Source organism: Crinia signifera, chromosome 4, assembly GCF_055691185.1.
Source record: "Crinia signifera chromosome 4, ASM5569118v1, whole genome shotgun sequence".
In the NCBI taxonomy this organism is placed as follows: domain Eukaryota; kingdom Metazoa; phylum Chordata; class Amphibia; order Anura; family Myobatrachidae; genus Crinia; species Crinia signifera.
The window spans coordinates 334,759,850-334,780,466 of record NC_139220.1 but is presented as its reverse complement, the minus strand read 5'-3'; the positions used below and the strand labels follow the sequence as shown (position 1 = coordinate 334,780,466).

At 44.5% G+C, this 20,617-nt stretch overlaps 1 protein-coding gene across 1 annotated transcript in view; it reads right to left on the bottom strand.

The window, feature by feature from the left end:
- LOC146072888 (uncharacterized) overlaps window positions 1-20,392 on the bottom strand; it is a 52,882-nt gene extending 32,490 nt beyond the window's left edge. The window contains exon 1 of the mRNA XM_083180067.1: window positions 20,268-20,392. Coding sequence (XP_083036193.1) covers window positions 20,268-20,304 — 37 coding nt within the window. The 5' untranslated portion in view covers window positions 20,305-20,392. The remainder of the gene's footprint in view (window positions 1-20,267) is intronic.
- Between the last annotated feature and the right edge of the window lie 225 nt (window positions 20,393-20,617).

Here is a 20,617-nt window from a genome sequence, read left to right as displayed (position 1 = left end):
GTAATTCTAATTGCTCCGGACTGGCCGAAGGGATCATGGTATTCCAGCGTTCTGAAGTTGTCAGCGCAGTCGTGGAGACTTCCGCTCCAGCCAGACCTGCTTCAGCAAGGTCCTTTTCTACACCAGGACCTTCCTCGGTTCAATTTGACGGCGTGGCTGTTGAAACCGCCATTTTGAGAAGGAAAGGTTTCTCAGAAGAGGTTATTCGTACAATGATAAGTGCTAGGAAACCAGTGTCGGCAGCAAACTACTATAGAGTCTGGAGGACCTATATCAGATGTTTTGAGAGACAATGGGTTCACACTTCCAGATTCAAGGTGGCTAGGTTGTTGGAATTTCTGCAAGATGGTTTTTCTTCAGGGTTAAGTCTTCAATCACTGAAAGTGCAGTTGTCGGCTTTATCTATCTTTCCAAAAGAAAATTGCGTTGTTACCAAAGGTACAGACCTTTTTGCAGGGGGTTACTCGGCTGAGACCTCCCTATAAACAACCTGTGGCTCCTTGGGATCTTTCTTTGGTTCTGTCTGTTTTGCAGAGGTCACCTTTTGAACCGTTAAGGTCTGCGGATTTAAAGTACCTCACAGGGAAGTTTACCTTTTTGCTTGCTATCTCTTCGGCTAGAAGGGTTTCCGAGTTAGGTGCTTTGTCTTGCAAATCTCCTTTTTTGTTTTTTTCACGAGGATAGGGCTGTGATGAGAACAATTCCTAAGTTTCTCCCTAAAGTCGTTTCCTCCTTTCATTTAAATCAGGATATTGTCATTCCGGTTTTTTCCCCACCTGAAGGGGTTAAGAATAGGGACAGGTTAAAGACCTTGGATGTGGTTCGCGCTTTGCGCATTTACGTGGACATTCAGAAGTCGAATCTGTTACTAGTCTCTTATGATGTTCAAAAAAGAGGATGGCCTGCTTCTAAGCAGGTCATTGCTAGGTGGTTGAGATCTGTGATTGCATTTGCTTACACAAAAGTGGGTAGACCAGTACCTTCAAAGATAAATGCTCATACTACTAGATCGGTTGCTACCTCTTGGGCGGTGCGCCACGGGGCTTCTGCCGACCAAGTGTGCAGGGCTGCCACCTGGTCCTCTGTTCATACTTTCACAAAATTCTACAGGTTCCATGAGTTTGCGTCGGAGGATGCCTCTTTTGGGCGTGCAGTGATGAGAACTGCTAACCTGAGCGTACCCTCCCATAGGACCGGCTCTGGAACGTCCCAGTGTTGAGCTGTGTCACCGGGATGAGTGAAGAGAAAAGGGCATTTTTGTAAGAACTTACAGTTCAAATCCCTTTCTCTGATCTCATCCCAGTGACACAGCGATCCCTCCCCTTACGCTCAGTAAGTTGTACCTTCATGTGTTGTCATGTTTATTGGTTAAAAAAAAATAAAAAAAAATTATATTGTGGATATTGATATGTTCAGGCGTTGTACTGAGTTAATGTATCCTAGTGTGCTTTAGAAGTTGAAACTGAAGATATCCAGGATGCAGAGGGGAAGGAGCCTGCCTTTAGCATAGGTGCCTGGCTCCATCTGGACCCTACTACATCCCAGTGTTGAGCTGTGTCACCGGGATCAGATCAGAGAAAGGGATTCGAACGGTAAGTTCTTACAAAAATCCCCTTTTTTATTTTAGACAATTCAGAAAACAGGAACCTGTGGGTAAGCCACAGGAAATCTTCAAGATGTGATAAAGATTGGTAAGCTTGCAGCAGGGCTCCCCTACCTCCAATTCTGTCTGTTGTTACCCAGTTTGTTTTATCACTGTTATTTCCAATTGTAAAGAGCAACGGAATCTGCTGCGCTATATAAGACACTGTGAATCTATAAATAAATAAGGAGCATGGTCTGTCAGGTTTCAAAGACCTGAAATAAGTGTCAAGGAAAGTTTGGCTAACTTTTGCATTTTACAATTTATGGTTAGGAGCGGTTAGAAGTATCTATGAGCCTTATTCTGGTTAGGTCGGTGAAACGTACGTTTCCCGTACATCATGGGTCCTCAAACTGCGGCCCTCCAGATGTGGTGAAACTACAAATCCCAGCATGCCTTGCCACAGTTTTCCTATAAGGGAGTGTTAAAACTGTGGCAAGGCATGCTGGGAATTGTAGTTTCACAACATCTGGAGGGCCGCAGTTTGAGGACCCATGCCGTACATGGACGGTGAGTGTAAGTCCGCCCACAGAACATCCGCACATGGACGGTCACAAAACAAGGACAATGGGGAGTGGCGTACACTTGAGCGTACGCCACCGTGTACGGACGGATCTCCCCTCAGCCACCGATAACTGGCGTACATAAGAGCGTACGCCACCGTATACGGACGGATCTTGTCCGTTTTCACACCGACACCTTCCGTATATCTGAGTGTACGCCACAGTGCACGGATGGGTCTCGCCTTTTTTCAATGGAAAACTCAGCGTGTGTCACCGATCGTGAGAGGGAGCGTACGTCCGTGCACGGTGGCATACCCTTCACATATATGGCCCTGCAAATCTTGCCTTTGAACTATAATTAAGACAATTAATTAATTATTCTAACTGTTATTCAATAATTGTTTTCTATTAACTCAATTGTCTACCTTAATAAACACCCTAATAAAACAACATTTAAACCCTCATTACATGTATATTTATTATGTACTAATGTGGCATTTTAATCACTATCTATAAGTCCCCACATTGGTTTAACTTTTAAATAAAGTCATGTTGGTGTTTGTGTGTATGTACTAAATTATGTCCATAATTAGTTTGTTCCGAGTTTTAAACATGTATACCTACCCTGATGTTATGTGTGATGTTTTAATCTAACAACATTAAACTTTCATGTATGGACTTCTGGTTTCGGCGGCTACATGCACGGCGGCTAGGAGAGCCAGCTCCGCTGCAGCAGCCGTCCATTTACTATTTGAAAAGGCTTTCAGCATCCACAAATGGCACCCAGCAACCACAGAAGCCTAGCGGAACATACCAAGCGCATGGAAAAGTACCTCGCTACTATGCCAAGCATCAAAAGCCGAGCACAGAGGGAACAGGAGAAGAGGGAGAAGAAATCCAAGATGGCGCCGACCTCCGGAGCCAGCGTGTCCCGCTCAGCGTCTCCTGCACTCAGCAGCTGCCACTCTGATGAGGAGCACCACAGAGAGCCCCAGTAGGTACTCATAGCACCTCACCCCTCTAGCCTGCATGCCCCACACCAAGTGCCAGAGCCAGACCCAGCAGCCCCAGTACTGTATGGGGATCTAATAGCCGCGGTGAGAGCAGCGGTCAGCCCCCTGCTAGAACAGCAGACCGCCAACATCAATAAGCAGCTAGCACAGCTGCAGCAAAGGGTGATGGACACAGAATATAAAATGGGGGAAACTTTTGCAGAGGTCTGCGAAATTAAAAACGTCACCGCTGAGCACGTCAAAACTATCCTGCAATTGCAAAGTAAGGTCCAGGACCTGGAAAACAGGTCGAGACGGAATAACCTCCGTATAATAGATCTCCCTGAATCCGTTAAGGGTCAAGAGCTGTACGACTTTATCAAAATAACCCTCCCTACCCTTCTCCATATCCAAGACAGATGCACAGACCTGGTCATAGAGAGGGCACACAGGCTTGGCCCTCAGAGGCCTCAAGAGGGAGCCAGACCACAGGCTATCATCTTCAAATCACTGAACTACCTGCATAAGGAACTGTTCTGGGTGGCATCCCGCAAAACCAAAGATATTAAATGGAATGGCCACAAGATTTTGTTGTTCCAGGATTACTCGTCAGAATTGACCAAGGCTAGGAAAGACTTTTCCCCTATATGTACCAAACTAATTCAGGAGGGCCGTAAGTTTGCACTTCTCTATCCTGCCCGGCTGCGCATAATTGAAGGTTCAGAATACAAGGACTTCATGACAGCAGCAAACGCCCCTTTTTTTATTTACAGGTTGATCAACAGTGCACCTGCCTGATGTTATGTTGTGCATTAGTGCACATACTAGTTGAGGTGATGGCAGAAGACATGCACCATTGCTTGGTTAAGCTAAGTTTAATTGAAAGTTGTGAATTACCTTTTACAAAGTTAAATGTTAGATAACAAAATGGACGGCTGGCCCAAGGAGCCAGGCCTTTCCAATATAGAAATGATCCATAAGATCATCCTTTTCAGAAATATACTATGGAAGCATACTCCAACAATTATATTGTTCTACCCCTTCCTAATCCCCCTCTTACCCTCGGACTTTCCTCTCTACTCCAATTTCTATTTCTTCTTTCTTCAAACACTGGTAAAGTTCAAAATGCAAGGTACTGATACTCATAATGATTTATCGCTATGTCACTTAGATTAGGTAGCTGGAACATTGGGGGTATAAACTCCCCAAAAAAGAGATAAAATGTGTTGTTATATCTAACTAAACTACTTTTGGATGTAGCATTTCTGCAGGAGACACACCTGACTGCAGCGGAAACCCTCAAAATTGGCATTATGGGATGGAAGCTGGCAGCGGCGGCTCCGTACAACTCCAAGGCCAGAGGCCTGGCGATCCTGGTAAGAGCACATTTACCTATTACAATATCCAGTGTGGTAGCTGACCCAGAAGGTCGTTATCTGCTTTGCCATATGCTCTACGAAACCCAACCCTTCTTATGTATGTCAGTCTATGCACCCAAAGTTTACTCAAAGCCCTTCTTTTTAAAGCTAACTTCACTACTCACGCCTCATATGGATCTCCCAATAATATTGGGAGGCGATTTAAATCTGATCATTTCCCCTATGTTAGACAGACAAATTCACAATAAAAACCGGAGCAAACTACCTAAATTTGGGGTGCAGGCATTGGCCACGCAGCTACAACTTGTAGACGTGTGGAGAGCTTTAAACCCTACTGAAAAAGATTTCACATGCCTATCAGTGGCCACTGGCCAACTGTCTAGGATAGATTACATCTTGACATCCACCACACTCCTACCAAAAATAGAAGAAACCCATATTGAACCTATTACATTGTCTGATCACGTGGTAGTCCGGCTAACAATTAAATCAAATAAGGAACATTCCATCTATATATCTTGGAGATGTCCATATGTGTTAGCCACATCACCACAATTAAAAGAAAAAATCGGAAGTGCATGGGATCAATATAACAGCAACGATAAAGCCACCCTAGAGACTGACCCAGTATTATTCTGGCAGGCCTCCAAGGCCACCATAAGAGGCGAGATTATATCATTTTCCAACACACAGAAACAAAACACAACAAAAGAGTACATAGAGGCCCAACAACACTTAACGGAATCCTTTCAAGATTTCAAAGCCCACCCTACCCCTTCAAATAGGACACAATATACACAAGCCCGCAACAAATATGAAAAACTTCTTACAAAAATGGAGGCATGGTACTCCTTCAAAAAAGATTATCGGGAAAGCTACTATCAAACTTACTTCAGGGCCAACGCACCCCCTCCACCATCCACCCTCTGAAAAAACCTGACCAATCTAAAACAAGTTCCAATAAAGAAATAGCCCAAGTCTTAAACGACTACTATAGGCACCTGTACTCTGAACCCAACTCAGACCCGACACAACAATCTTTGTTTTGGGACAACTTGCCACTACCGCAGCTCCCTGTAACCCACAGGGAATCCTTAATTACAGACATCCCATTATAAGAAGTCCAGGATGCTATTTCAAATTTAAAACCCAACAAAGCCCCCGGCCCCGACGGATTCACGTCCGAATACTATAAACTTCTACAACATAAAATATCCCCATGTCTGGTAGCAACCTTCAACGCCATTCGTCACGCCCATGCCTTACCCCCTTGCTTTAATATGGCCAATATACGGGTATTGCCCAAATCCGGGAGGGATTTTTCTGACCCGGCCTCCTATAGGCCAATATCATTACTTAATTTGGAATACAAACTGCTCACAAAGATCTTAGCGGAAAGACTACTTCTTTTTACTTCTTGGCTAAAAACACTAAAAGCACTGACGAAGCTCTCTTAGCGAAACAGCTGTCTGCTTTCTTTTCCTGACATACTACACCCGGCGCCGGCGAGACCTGACGCCGTCACTCAGCGCCGCTCAGGACACATCCGCAAAGCTCCCGGCCGATGCAGAGACCTCCTACGGCAGGTAAGCAGTGTTAGCCACACTGTTCTATCACTCTTAGAGGGTCACCGGCTCACTATATAACCTACAGCAGTGTTCCCTCATCGCAGCCATACCCACGGCTCCGCACTTAATATATCTAGACCTATATGTTGCAGGAGCAAGTCCGATTATGATTGCTCCTTCTCCATGTCTAGCACCTGCTATATATAATATTTAAACAGCAACAAAGGTGACACTTCTAAATCAGGGGGATTTACTCCAGGTCGTCTCTGGCACAGCGCATACTGATTCCCATCAATGCTTTTAGCAATGGGATTTTGGTAGCTTCTGATACCTCAGACCTCAGACGCACCTCCTTTTTCTCCCCCTTCCTCCCATTTCTCCTGCACCCATTCTACTCGTGAATTATCTGATCAGTGCAAGAGGATTTGGCAGGACCCTGCTCTGACAGGGCACCATATACCCTTTTAAAGTGATTATTGATATTCCACTCTATACTTTAAACGCAGCCAGTGGTGAGTACCGCTCACTTCCCACCAATGTATCATCAATGGGAAGCAGCAGCCTACTAACCCACTAGGCAGAAGTCGTCTCTTTTGTTGCACTACTAGAGCATCATATAGGATCTTTTCATTAGCACTCTCATCTCCCCCCAGAAATTTCGGCTAGACCCTGCACTGTCGTTGACAACAGGGCACCTTATTACTGGGAAAGAGACAGCAGATGCTATTTCTCTATAGTCTCCAACTCTACTCCCCATTGACGGTCTGACAACACAATCCACTCACTGTGTCGACACTGGACTAGGACTAGTCGTTTGACACAGCAGCAGTACTTGTGTGCATACCTGTGGAGTCCCTATTTGACACTAATCTTAATCTAATATAAACTTCAGTATCACTTCTTGTAGGTGGCTATCACTGCATTACCCTTTTGTTTGCCTATATTTGGAGCTCTGCATCTATCATATCAAATTTACGCCGATTGAGCACATTATTATGTATCTGTGAACTGGACACATACTATACAATTTATTGGATACAATTTAAATTACCCTATTATTGCTACCAGTGTCTTCATATATTTTGTTGAAATTTAGTCTATCAAAGCGACCCACATCTGGGGGCATACACATAAATCAATTTGACCCACAACCTGTGGCTATACACTTTTGTAATACCATAGACAACTCACGGTAGGGACTCAATTAAAGCCTAGATAGTGGTTTTGACCACTTTATGCTATCTTTTGTAGTCTATTTGTGTCCTTTGTCCAATTTGTCACACAAATTGATACCGTTTCAGCATATTACAATGCATCTGTGACTTGGACACACACCATACAATCTATTGTATGCATCATGTATTTGTGAACTGGACATAAGCTACACAAATTTATTGGATGTTACCTATGATTACATATCCATCCTACTCTTGCTACCAGTGTCCCATTTAAACCCACACCTGTGGCCATACACGTTTGAGATACCAGAGACAAATGACTGGAGGGACTCAACTGTAGTACAACAAGTGGTTCTGACCACTGATTTAATCTCTGTGTAGTTTGTTTGTGTCCTCTGTCCATTTGTCACCAAATTGTACGCCGATCCTGCATAGTTTATACATTTGTGAACTGGACACACACCATACAATTTATTGGTTGTAACCTGTTAATACCTTTTTAACTATTTCGCTATCAGTGTCTCACTTCATTGAAATCCAATATACTGAATTGACCCACACCTTCGGACACATTGAATACTTACCCACAAGTGTGGCAATACACATTGTTGATACCAGCGATAAATCGCTGGAGGGACTCTATTGAGTCCGACAAGTGGTTTCTTACCACTACAGTATTTATGTTTTGTGTAGTTTGTCTGTGTCTTTTGTTCATATTATAGCCTTTTTTAGAATTACCAATTAAAAGTTACGTTTTACAACTAACAACCATTACAAAAATGTATTTCTTTCTGACAAGCGTGCCCCCAAACAAAGGAGAGTACTTTTTTCTTTCTCTTTAAAACTAAAAACACTATATTCAGGTTCCTCGTCAAGGATTCTATGTAATGGAAGCATATCAGACCCATTCCCAATATTGAGGGGAACGAGACAGGGATGCCCCATGTCCCCGCTCCTATTCGCATTGGCCTTGGAACCACTGGCGGTCACACTAAGAGAATCCCCGCTCTATCAGGGTGTGCAGGTGGGCAAAATCGACCTTAGAGTGGCACTATTTGCAGACGATATGTTGCTTTTCCTGTCACACCCGGAGCATTCCATCCCTATAGCAATGCAGATCTTACAAGACTTTGGCAGCTTCTCAGGCTACAGGGTCAACATAAACAAATCAGAGCTACTGATGCTACGAGGTAATGCACCAATATTTCTGTCATCCCCTACCTTGCGCACCATTAAACTGTAACGGAAAGACATCAAATATCTTGGTGTTCAGATACCTAATAAACCAAATCTCCTATACAAGATAAATATATCCCCAGCCATTGCAAAGGCTAAACAAACAATGGAGACGTGGCACGACCTTCCACTCTCGCTCCTGGGCAGAGTGGAGGTAATGAAAACAATTATACTCCCAAGAATAACATACTTATTACAACTATTACCCATCAAACTATCAAAAGCAGACATCAAACTTTTTACGCAGTTATGCACCAAATTTATTTGGAAATCTGGCAAATCATGGATAGCACTGGTCAAGATCCAGATGCCAAGAGCAGAGGGGGGACTGGCGCTCCCAGATCTTAATGCATACTCAAAGGCTCTCCTGACTAGACATGCCATGGACTGGCTATTAGAATCAGACAATTTCTCCGTACATAAATTAGACAGCCCACTATTCCACCCCTTCTCACCAGGCGCACTACTCCACACACCTAAAGCCAAGATCCCAAAACACATACTAAACCACCTCTTTTTCAGAGATACTTATGAGGCATGGGGGTACACATGCAAAGTATTCAAAGTATCACCACTAAACTCAAAATGGCTACCAATATGGGGAAACCCACTGTTCTCCCCCGGAATCCAAAACCCAGCATTCCAACCAATCTACCAAAGAGGGCTAAAACTCACATTGCAGGTCTTTGACCTAGGGGGCCATGTGCTTCGCTATGACCAACTGAAATCAACCTACAACCTAAATGCTCAAAGCATATTTCCTATTATGCAACTACTGCTCTATGTAGCCACACTACTCCCGGTCTCCCCAGACACGCAAGACACAATTAAATTACACTCTATCATAACCAAATTGTCACGGCCTGGACTATCTGTGTTCCCGGCATTGACCTGGGTGCGCCACTGGAGGGCGCAGGGAACCGGAAGCGGTGAGGCTTGAGGTAGCTGGAGCTCATGCACGGAGGATAGGTGAAGATGACCTGCCGGGGACACAGAGGATTGTCTGAGACCTAAAGCAGAGGCGCGGGGTCTAAGCCGACAGTGGTATTCACCAGGGACCCCCGCAAGGGGATATGGACTTCGCTGCAACTGCCGACCAGGTCGCGGCCCTCTGCCCAGGTTCCACTGTGGCTTTGGCAGGGTTTAATACTCTGGAGTCTCTAGAGCAAAGATGTTGAGGGGTGCCATCGATGGTGATCGATGGCACTGAATGCTTGATAGCAACACGGAGGGCACAGAGGAATATGAATAGCAGGAGATACACAGTGTGGGAGACTGAGTACCGTGGGATGCGGCCTGGGAGCCGGAGGAGACACGATGGTGATCACTGGGGGTCACTGGAGATCACTGGGGAACACTGGGGAACGCTAAAGATCACTGGGGAACACTGGAGATCACTGGGGATCGCTGGAGCGGCCTGGGAGCCGAGAGGAGACGGGCATGGGAACCCACTGGTATCTGGATGCTGAGAAGGTAACCTGGGCTGCGCAGAGAAGACTGGATCACACGGCAGATGGAACTCGTGGAAGCTTCTGGCAGGAGTGGAATAACCAGTGATGCTGAGAATGACACAAGTAACAGCGGACTCAGGAAACCGCACCTCTGGAGCAAGTGGGGAGTCTTGACAGGAGCTGACGCTGGAGAATTCTCAGGGGAACTGACGAGTGGTTCAAGACGGGGAGGAGACTGTGAGACAGGCTTTTATCCCTCCAGCTGATGAGGGAATCAGACGCAGGTAAGGGAATTAGCCGCAGCAGCAGCACACAGACCAGGAAGTGAGTTGGAGCTTACCTGGATCATGTGACCTGCAGTCTGATCAGGAAATACCAAAAAAGAAGAAAAAGAGACCAGCGCTAAACAATCCGGACGTTATTAAACACTACAATAGGGCTAAGCTATTCAATAATCACAAATGGCTCAGTGTTAATTACCCTATAGGTTAGTATTGCAGGTTATTGGATTAATCGGCTCTTTAAAAATATATACTTGGATCCAGAAAGTCCATATATTCAAACCGATGATGATGTTTTTTTTATTAGAATGTAGTTAGTAGATAGTAAGTTTCCGATTAGCATACAATGCTGTTAATAGCAAACCATCAGGTTAGTTGCAAAGGTTGTCTGGCCAGACATAAAAATAATATAAAAATAGGTAAGTACCTTTGGAGACCTGTAGCAGGTTACAGTCCCTAGTGCCTCCCAGTTGCTGGAACTGAATTTCCTTGATCAAGGAAATTCAGTTCCAGCAACTGGGAGGCACTAGGGAATGTATAAATGCTACAGGTCTCCAAAGGTACTTACCTACTTTTTTATTATTTGTAATTAGGGTAATTAACACACACACACACACACCTTACTTTTACACCAATATACTCACCAATCCAGGTCCCGCGCTGTCCTCTTCACAGCCGGCTCCCCCCGCACTGACAGCGGGGAGAACCGGCTCTCTCCGATGCCGCTAACAGCCTCTGTAGCGCTGTCCCAGCGCTACAGAGGCTGAGAGCGTCTTTGGCTTATGCGTCTCCATGGAGACGCAAAGCTCAGCCAATCAGAGCTGAGCTATGCGTCTCCATGGAGACGCATCGGCCAATCACGCTCTCAGCCTCAGTAGCGCTGGGACAGCGCTACAGAGGCTGTTAGCGGCATCGGAGAGAGCCGGTTCTCCCCGCTGTCAGTGCGGGGGGAGCCGGCTGTGAAGAGGACAGCGCTGGACCTGGATTGGTGAGTATATTGGTGTAAAAGTGAGGTGTGTGTGTGTGTGTAATAAAGTTTTACTTCTCTGTGTGTGTGTGTTTTTTTTAACATTCTTTTTACAGGTGGACTACAAGTCCCAGCGGGCCCATTAATGCCCCGCATGCTGGGACTTGTGTTTCTCCAAGTCCTTGCATCCGGGGAGGTCTGCTGGCACTTGTAGTTCTCCTGTATCAAGCAATGTTATGTATGGAAGATTTAACCCTATCAGGCCGGCGTCAACTGGCCATGGACGCCGGTGACAGCCCCGGGCTTCAGCCCTGGATGGGTGAAGCCTGGGGGGGGATGACCCCTTTATGGGGGTGTCCCCACTCCTCCAGGTACCCCGTCCAAGGCTGACCAGCCACGGTGCTCATGGTACGGCCGGGGGACCTTGTGTAAAAAGTGTCCCCCGGCTGCGCCATGACACCGAGGGCTGTTGGAGCTCAGTGCTGGTTTCAAAATACGGGGGACCCCCAGATTTTTTGTCCCCTGTATTTTTGGAACCAGGACCGGTCCAAGAGTCCGGGGCTGGTTTCAGAAATACGGGGGACCCTATGCTTTTTGTCCCCCGTATTTTTGGAACCAGCCCCAGCTCAATGATTATGCTGGTTATGCTCAGGAGGGGGGACCCCACGCCATTTAAAAAAAAAAAAAACACTTTTCAACATTTTTTACCACAGGGCCATGCACAGATCTCAATGATCTGTGCAGGGTTCTGGCCATTTCGCATTTCAGAACCTGGTCTGATTTTTTTGCGAATTTTAGACACATTTTTCTAATTCGCATCTCATTAAATATGCAAATTGTATACTTTTCAATGTAAAAACATCTGGATGCGAGTTCTGGCGAAAACTAAAAATCGCACTTTTAAAAAGTGCGATTTCGCGGCAAAACCGCACTTTTTGCCGTTTTTCGCATCTCATTAAATATGCGAATTCGGGAAAAAGTGCGAAAACGGCAGTTTTTGCAAAAAAATACGCAAAAGTCAGATTATCTCATCCCATAGAATGTCACCCATGGACTTTCTGGATCCAACTTTATATTTTTAAAGAGCCGATTAATCCAATAACCTGCAATACTAACCTATAGGGTAATTAACACTGAGCCATTTGTGATTATGGAATAGCTTAGCCCTATTGGATGCTATACATATTTTTATCTGTATTTTTACTCATGTAGATGTGTTTTATGTTCCAATTTTTTATAGGTTGTGGCCACATACCTAGTGTATATTTGATTATTATTTCTAATACATTTTATTGATTATTAGTATTTCTAATTGCGCAGTTTTTCTCTTTTTCCTGTTTGATCAGGGAATACACCTGGAGCTTTCAGTGACACAGGGGATGACTTGGAAGCAGGACACATCACGCCAGGGATTACAGACTGTACCGGCAGCTGATCTGCGGAGTATATTACCCCAGCGTGCCGGTAAGGGGCGCACGCGAGTGGTATGAGAACCGGGGTTCCTGACACAAATTTAACAATGCACGCTTTAAAACTAGGATGTTATATAGTGAATTCCTAAAACCCAAAATACAGGAGCAGGCTAGAAGACAGTGGAGTAAAGACATTCCTTTATTGTCATCTTGCGATACATTATTCAAACATTTGAATAGCACATTACACATACTGCGCTCCTCCATGTTACAGGAGACGCACACAAGGATAGTTCATAGAGCATATATATCTCCGGCACAACGCAGCCACTTTGTCCAGATGACCCAGGTTGTTGCCTGAAGTGCGGCTCAGCCTCAGCGTCACTATGGGCCTTATTCGAGTTCACTCTTTCTGACAAAATCCTTCTTAGATGGACAAAACCATGTGCACTGCAGGGGGGCAGATGTAACATGTGCAGATAGACATAGATTTGGTGATTTTTTTGGTGATTCTTTGCAGGGTGAATACTGGCTGCTTTATTTTAACACTGCAATATAGATCTCACTTTGAAGTAAAACCCCACCCAAATCTAATTAGATCTGCACAAGTTACATCTGCCCCACCTGCAGTGCACATGGTTTTGTCCATCTAAGAAGGATTTTGTCTGAAAGAGTGAACTCGAATAAGGCCCTCTATCACAACTTGTGGACCTGTGGAAGGATAAAGAAATTCTGGCATAAGATAATAAACTATATCAATACCACACTGGATATTAAGGTAACTCTACATCCCTTCCCACTCCTATTTGCCAACTTTGACGTGTGGGAACTGAACAAGGGTCAACAGAAGAATATACCTTTTCTCAATTTATTAGTAACGGCGGCTAAGAAACTTATTGGGAAGCCAGTGGCGTAACTATAAATTATGCTCCCCCAAGACAAAATATTTTTAGGCGCCCCCCCACCCCCATAATGCCCCATACACATTACCTCTCTGTGGCTACCCATGTCCCTTGAAAAAGACTGGCCGGGCCGGAAGCTTCCTGTGGGGCCGGGCCAGAAGCTTCCCACCCCACAGCCCCCCAATATTACATTATACACAGCCCTCCCCATATTACATTATACACCGTCCCCCCATATTACATTATACACAGCCCACCCCATATTACATTATACACAGCCCACCCCGTATTACATTATACACAGCCCACCCCGTATTACATTATACACAGCCCACCCCGTATTACATTATACACAGCCCCCCCCATATTACACTATACACAGCCCCCCCCATATTACATTATACACCGTCCCCCCATATTACATTATACACAGCCCACCCCGTATTACATTATACACAGCCCACCCCATATTACATTATACACAGCCCACCCCATATTACATTATACACAGCCCACCCCATATTACATTATACACAGCTCACCCCATATTACATTATACACAGCCCACCCCATATTACATTATACACAGCCCTCCCCATATTACATCATACACAGCCCACCCCATAATACATTATACACAGCCCCCCTATATTACATTATACACCGTCCCCCCATATTACATTATACACAGCCCACCCCGTATTACATTATACACAGCCCACCCCGTATTACATTATACACAGCCCACCCCGTATTACATTATACACAGCCCACCCCGTATTACATTATACACAGCCCCCCCCATATTACACTATACACAGCCCCCCCCATATTACATTATACACCGTCCCCCCATATTACATTATACACAGCCCACCCCGTATTACATTATACACAGCCCTCCCCATATTACATTATACACAGCCCACCCCGTATTACATTATACACAGCCCACCCCATATTACATTATACACAGCCCCCCCCATATTACATTATACACCGTCCCCCCATATTACATTATACACAGCCCACCCCGTATTACATTATACACAGCCCACCCCATATTACATTATACACAGCCCACCCCATATTACATTATACACAGCCCACCCCATATTACATTATACACAGCTCACCCCATATTACACTATACACAGCCCCCCTATATTACATTATACACAGCCCACCCCATATTACATTATACACAGCCCACCCCATATTACATTATACACAGCCCTCCCCATATTACATTATACACAGGCCACCCCATATTACATTATACACCGTCCCCCCATATTACATTATACACAGCCCACCCCATATTACATTATACACAGCCCACCCCATATTACATTATACACAGGCCACCCCATATTACATTATACACAGCCCACCCCATATTACATTATACACAGCCCCCCTATATTACATTATACACAGCCCACCGCATATTACATTATACACAGCCCTCCCCATATTACACTATACACAGCCCCCATATATTACATTATACACAGCCCACCCCATATTACATTATACACAGCCCTCCCCATATTACATTATACACCGTCCCCCCATATTACATTATACACAGCCCACCCCATATTACATTATACACAGCCCACCCCATATTACATTATACACAGCCCACCCCATATTACATTATACACAGGCCACCCCATATTACATTATACACAGCCCACCCCATAATACATTATACACAGCCCACCCCATATTACATTATACACAGCCCACCCCATATTACATTATACACAGCCCACCCCATATTACATTATACACAGCCCCCCTATATTACATTATACACAGCCCACCGCATATTACATTATACACAGCCCACCCCATATTACACTATACACAGCCCACCCCATATTACATTATACACAGCCCACCCCATATTACATTATACACAGGCCACCCCATATTACATTATACACAGCCCACCCCATAATACATTATACACAGCCCACCCCATATTACATTATACACAGCCCACCCCATATTACATTATACACAGCCCACCCCATATTACATTATACACAGCCCCCCTATATTACATTATACACAGCCCACCGCATATTACATTATACACAGCCCTCCCCATATTACACTATACACAGCCCACCCCATATTACATTATACACAGCCCTCCCCATATTACATTATACACAGCCCACCCCATAATACATTATACACAGCCCACCCCATATTACATTATACACAGCCCTCCCCATATTACATCATACACAGCCCACCCCATAATACATTATACACAGCCCACCCCATATTACATTATACACAGCCCACCCCATATTACATTATACACAGCCCACCCCATATTACATTATACACAGCCCCCCAATATTACATTATACACAGCCCTCCCCATATTACATTATACACAGCCCTCCCCATATTACATTATACACAGCCCACCCCATATTACATTATACACAGCCCTCCCCATATTACATTATACACAGCCCTCCCCATATTACATTATACACAGCCCACCCCATATTGCATTATACACAGCCCACCCCATATTACATTATACACAGCCCCCCTATATTACATTATAAACAGCCCACCCCATATTACATTATACACAGCCCCCCTATATTACATTATACACAGCCCTCCCCATATTACATTATACACAGCCCACCCCATATTACATTATACACAGCCCACCCCATATTACATAATACACAGCCCTCCCCATATTACATTATACACAGCCCACCCCATATTACATTATACACAGGCCACCCCATATTACATTATACACAGCCCACCCCATATTACATTATACACAGCCCTCCCCATATTGCATTATACACAGCCCACCCCATATTACATTATACACAGCCCTCCCATATTACATAATACACAGGCCACCCCATATTACATTATACACAGCCCACCCATATTGCATTATACACAGCCCACCCCATATTACATTATACACAGCCCCCCTATATTACATTATAAACAGCCCACCCCATATTACATTATACACAGCCCCCCTATATTACATTATACACAGCCCTCCCCATATTACATTATACACAGCCCCCCCCATATTACATTATACATAGCCCCCCATATTGCATTATACACAGCCCACCCCATATTACATTATACACAGCCCACCCCATATTACATTATACACAGGCCACCCCATATTACATTATACACAGCCCCCCATATTGCATTATACACAGCCCACCCCATATTGCATTATACACAGCCCACCCCATATTACATTATACACAGCCCTCCCCATATTACATAATACACAGGCCACCCCTTATTACATTATACACAGCCCTCCCCATATTGCATTATACACAGCCCTCCCCATATTGCATTATACACAGCCCACCCCATATTACATTATACACAGCCCACCCCATATTACATTATACACAGCCCCCCTATATTACATTATACACAGCCCACCGCATATTACATTATACACAGCCCACCCCATAATACATTATACACAGCCCACCCCATATTACACTATACACAGCCCTTCCCATATTACATAATACACAGGCCACCCCATATTACATTATACACAGCCCCCATATATTACATTATACACAGCCCACCCCATAATACATTATACACAGCCCCCCTATATTACATTATACACAGCCCACCCCATATTACATTATACACAGCCCACCCCATATTACATTATACACAGCCCACCCCATATTACATAATACACAGGCCACCCCATATTACATTATACACAGCCCACCCCATATTACATTATACACAGCCCACCCCATATTACACTATACACAGCCCTTCCCATATTACATAATACACAGCCTACCCCATATTACATTATACACAGCCCACCCCATATTACATTATACACAGCCCCCATATATTACATTATACACAGCCCTCCCCATATTACATTATACACAGCCCCCCTATATTACATTATAGACAGCCCACCCCATATTACATTATACACAGCCCACCCCATATTACATTATACACAGCCCCCATATATTACATTATACACAGCCCTCCTATATTACATTATACACAGCCCACCCCATATTACATTATACACAGCCCACCCCATATTACATTATACACAGCCCACCCCATATTACATTATACACAGCCCACCCCATATTACATTATACACAGCCCTTCCCATATTACATAATACACAGGCCACCCCATATTACATTATATACAGCCCCCATATATTACATTATACACAGGCCACCCCATATTGCATTATACACAGCCCCCCATATTGCATTATACACAGCCCACCCCATATTACACTATACACAGCCCTTCCCATATTACATAATACACAGCCTACCCCATATTACATTATACACAGCCCACCCCATATTACATTATACACAGCCCCCATATATTACATTATACACAGCCCTCCCCATATTACATTATACACAGCCCCCCTATATTACATTATACACAGCCCACCCCATATTACATTATACACAGCCCACCCCATATTACATTATACACAGCCCCCATATATTACATTATACACAGCCCTCCTATATTACATTATACACAGCCCACCCCATATTACATTATACACAGCCCACCCCATATTACATTATACACAGCCCACCCCATATTACATTATACACAGCCCACCCCATATTACATTATACACAGCCCTTCCCATATTACATAATACACAGGCCACCCCATATTACATTATACACAGCCCCCATATATTACATTATACACAGGCCACCCCATATTGCATTATACACAGCCCCCCATATTGCATTATACACAGCCCACCCCATATTACACTATACACAGCCCTTCCCATATTACATAATACACAGCCCTCCCCATATTACATTATACACAGCCCACCCCATAATACATTATACACAGCCCACCCCATATTACACTATACACAGCCCTTCCCATATTACATAATACACAGGCCACCCCATATTACATTATACACAGCCCCCATATATTACATTATACACAGCCCACCCCATATTACATTATACACAGCCCCCCTTTATTACATTATACACAGCCCTCCCCATATTACATAATACACAGGCCACCCCATATTACATTATACACAGCCCCCATATATTACATTATACACAGCCCACCCCATATTACATTATACACAGCCCACCCCATATTACATTATACACAGCCCACCCCATAATACATTATACACAGCCCACCCCATATTACACTATACACAGCCCTTCCCATATTACATAATACACAGGCCACCCCATATTACATTATACACAGCCCCCATATATTACATTATACACAGCCCACCCCATATTACATTATACACAGCCCCCCTATATTACATTATACACAGCCCTCCCCATATTACATAATACACAGGCCACCCCATATTACATTATACACAGCCCCCATATATTACATTATACACAGCCCACCCCATATTACATTATACACAGCCTACCCCATATTACATTATACACAGCCCTCCCCATATTACATTATACACAGCCCACCCCATATTGCATTATACACAGCCCACCCCATATTACATTATACACAGCCCACCCCATATTACATTATACACAGCCCACCCCATATTACATTATACACAGGCCACCCCATATTACATTATACACAGCCCACCCCATAATACATTATACACAGCCCACCCCATATTACATTATACACAGCCCACCCCATATTACATTATACACAGGCCACCCCATATTACATTATACACAGCCCACCCCATAATACATTATACACAGCCCACCCCATATTACATTATACACAGCCCACCCCATATTACATTATACACAGCCCACCCCATATTACATTATACACAGCCCTCCCCATATTACATTATACACAGCCCACCCCATAATACATTATACACAGCCCACCCCATATTACATTATACACAGCCCACCCCATATTACATTATACACAGCCCACCCCATATTACATTATACACAGCCCACCCCATAATACATTATACACAGCCCACCCCATATTACATTATACACAGCCCACCCCATATTGCATTATACACAGCCCACCCCATATTGCATTATACACAGCCCACCCATATTGCATTATACACAGCCCTCCCCATATTGCATTATACACAGCCCACCCCATATTACATTATACACAGCCCACCCCATATTACATTATACACAGCCCACCCCATATTACATTATACACAGCCCACCCATATTGCATTATACACAGCCCACCCCATATTACATTATACACAGCCCTCCCCATATTACATTATACACAGGCCACCCCATATTACATTATACACAGCCCCCCATATTACATTATACACAGCCCTCCCCATATTACATTATACATAGCCCCCCATATTACATTATACACAGCCCCCCTATATTACATTATACACAGCCCACCCATATTGCATTATACACAGCCCACCCTATATTACATTATTCACAGCCCCCCCCATATTACATTATACACAGCCCCCCATATTACATTATACACAGCCCCCCATATTACATTATACACAGCACATGATTCCACATGATAAACAGCCCCCACACACACTAAAGTACAGATTCCCATCATATTACAGACCCCACTCCCCCAGTACACACACAGCACCACAGTAATAAAAGTACCACATTACAGTAGATAAAACACAGCCCCCTCACTCCCCCACTATACAACACTCACCTGGCTTGCCCATTCCTTGGAGGTTTGGGACCAGCATCAGGGCGGCAGCAGCAGCAGGTTACAGGAGCACTGTGCAGGGAGCCCAGCAGTATGGTAGGTGGGGCCAGCATCAGGGCAGCCGGAGAGCAGGGCTGAGCAGGGAGCAGGGCTGAGCAGGGAGCAGGGCTGAGCAGGAGCAGGGAGAGCAGGGCTGAGGCCTGCTGCACGGAGCCCATCAGTGTGGTGGGCGGGGCCAGCATCAGGAAGCCCTGACTGAGTGATGGCTCTCCTGCTCCTCAAGCTGCACAGACTTCCTCTCACAGCGCGGTGGCCGGCTGTGTATAATTAGCATGAGCAGGCCCCCTCCGGAC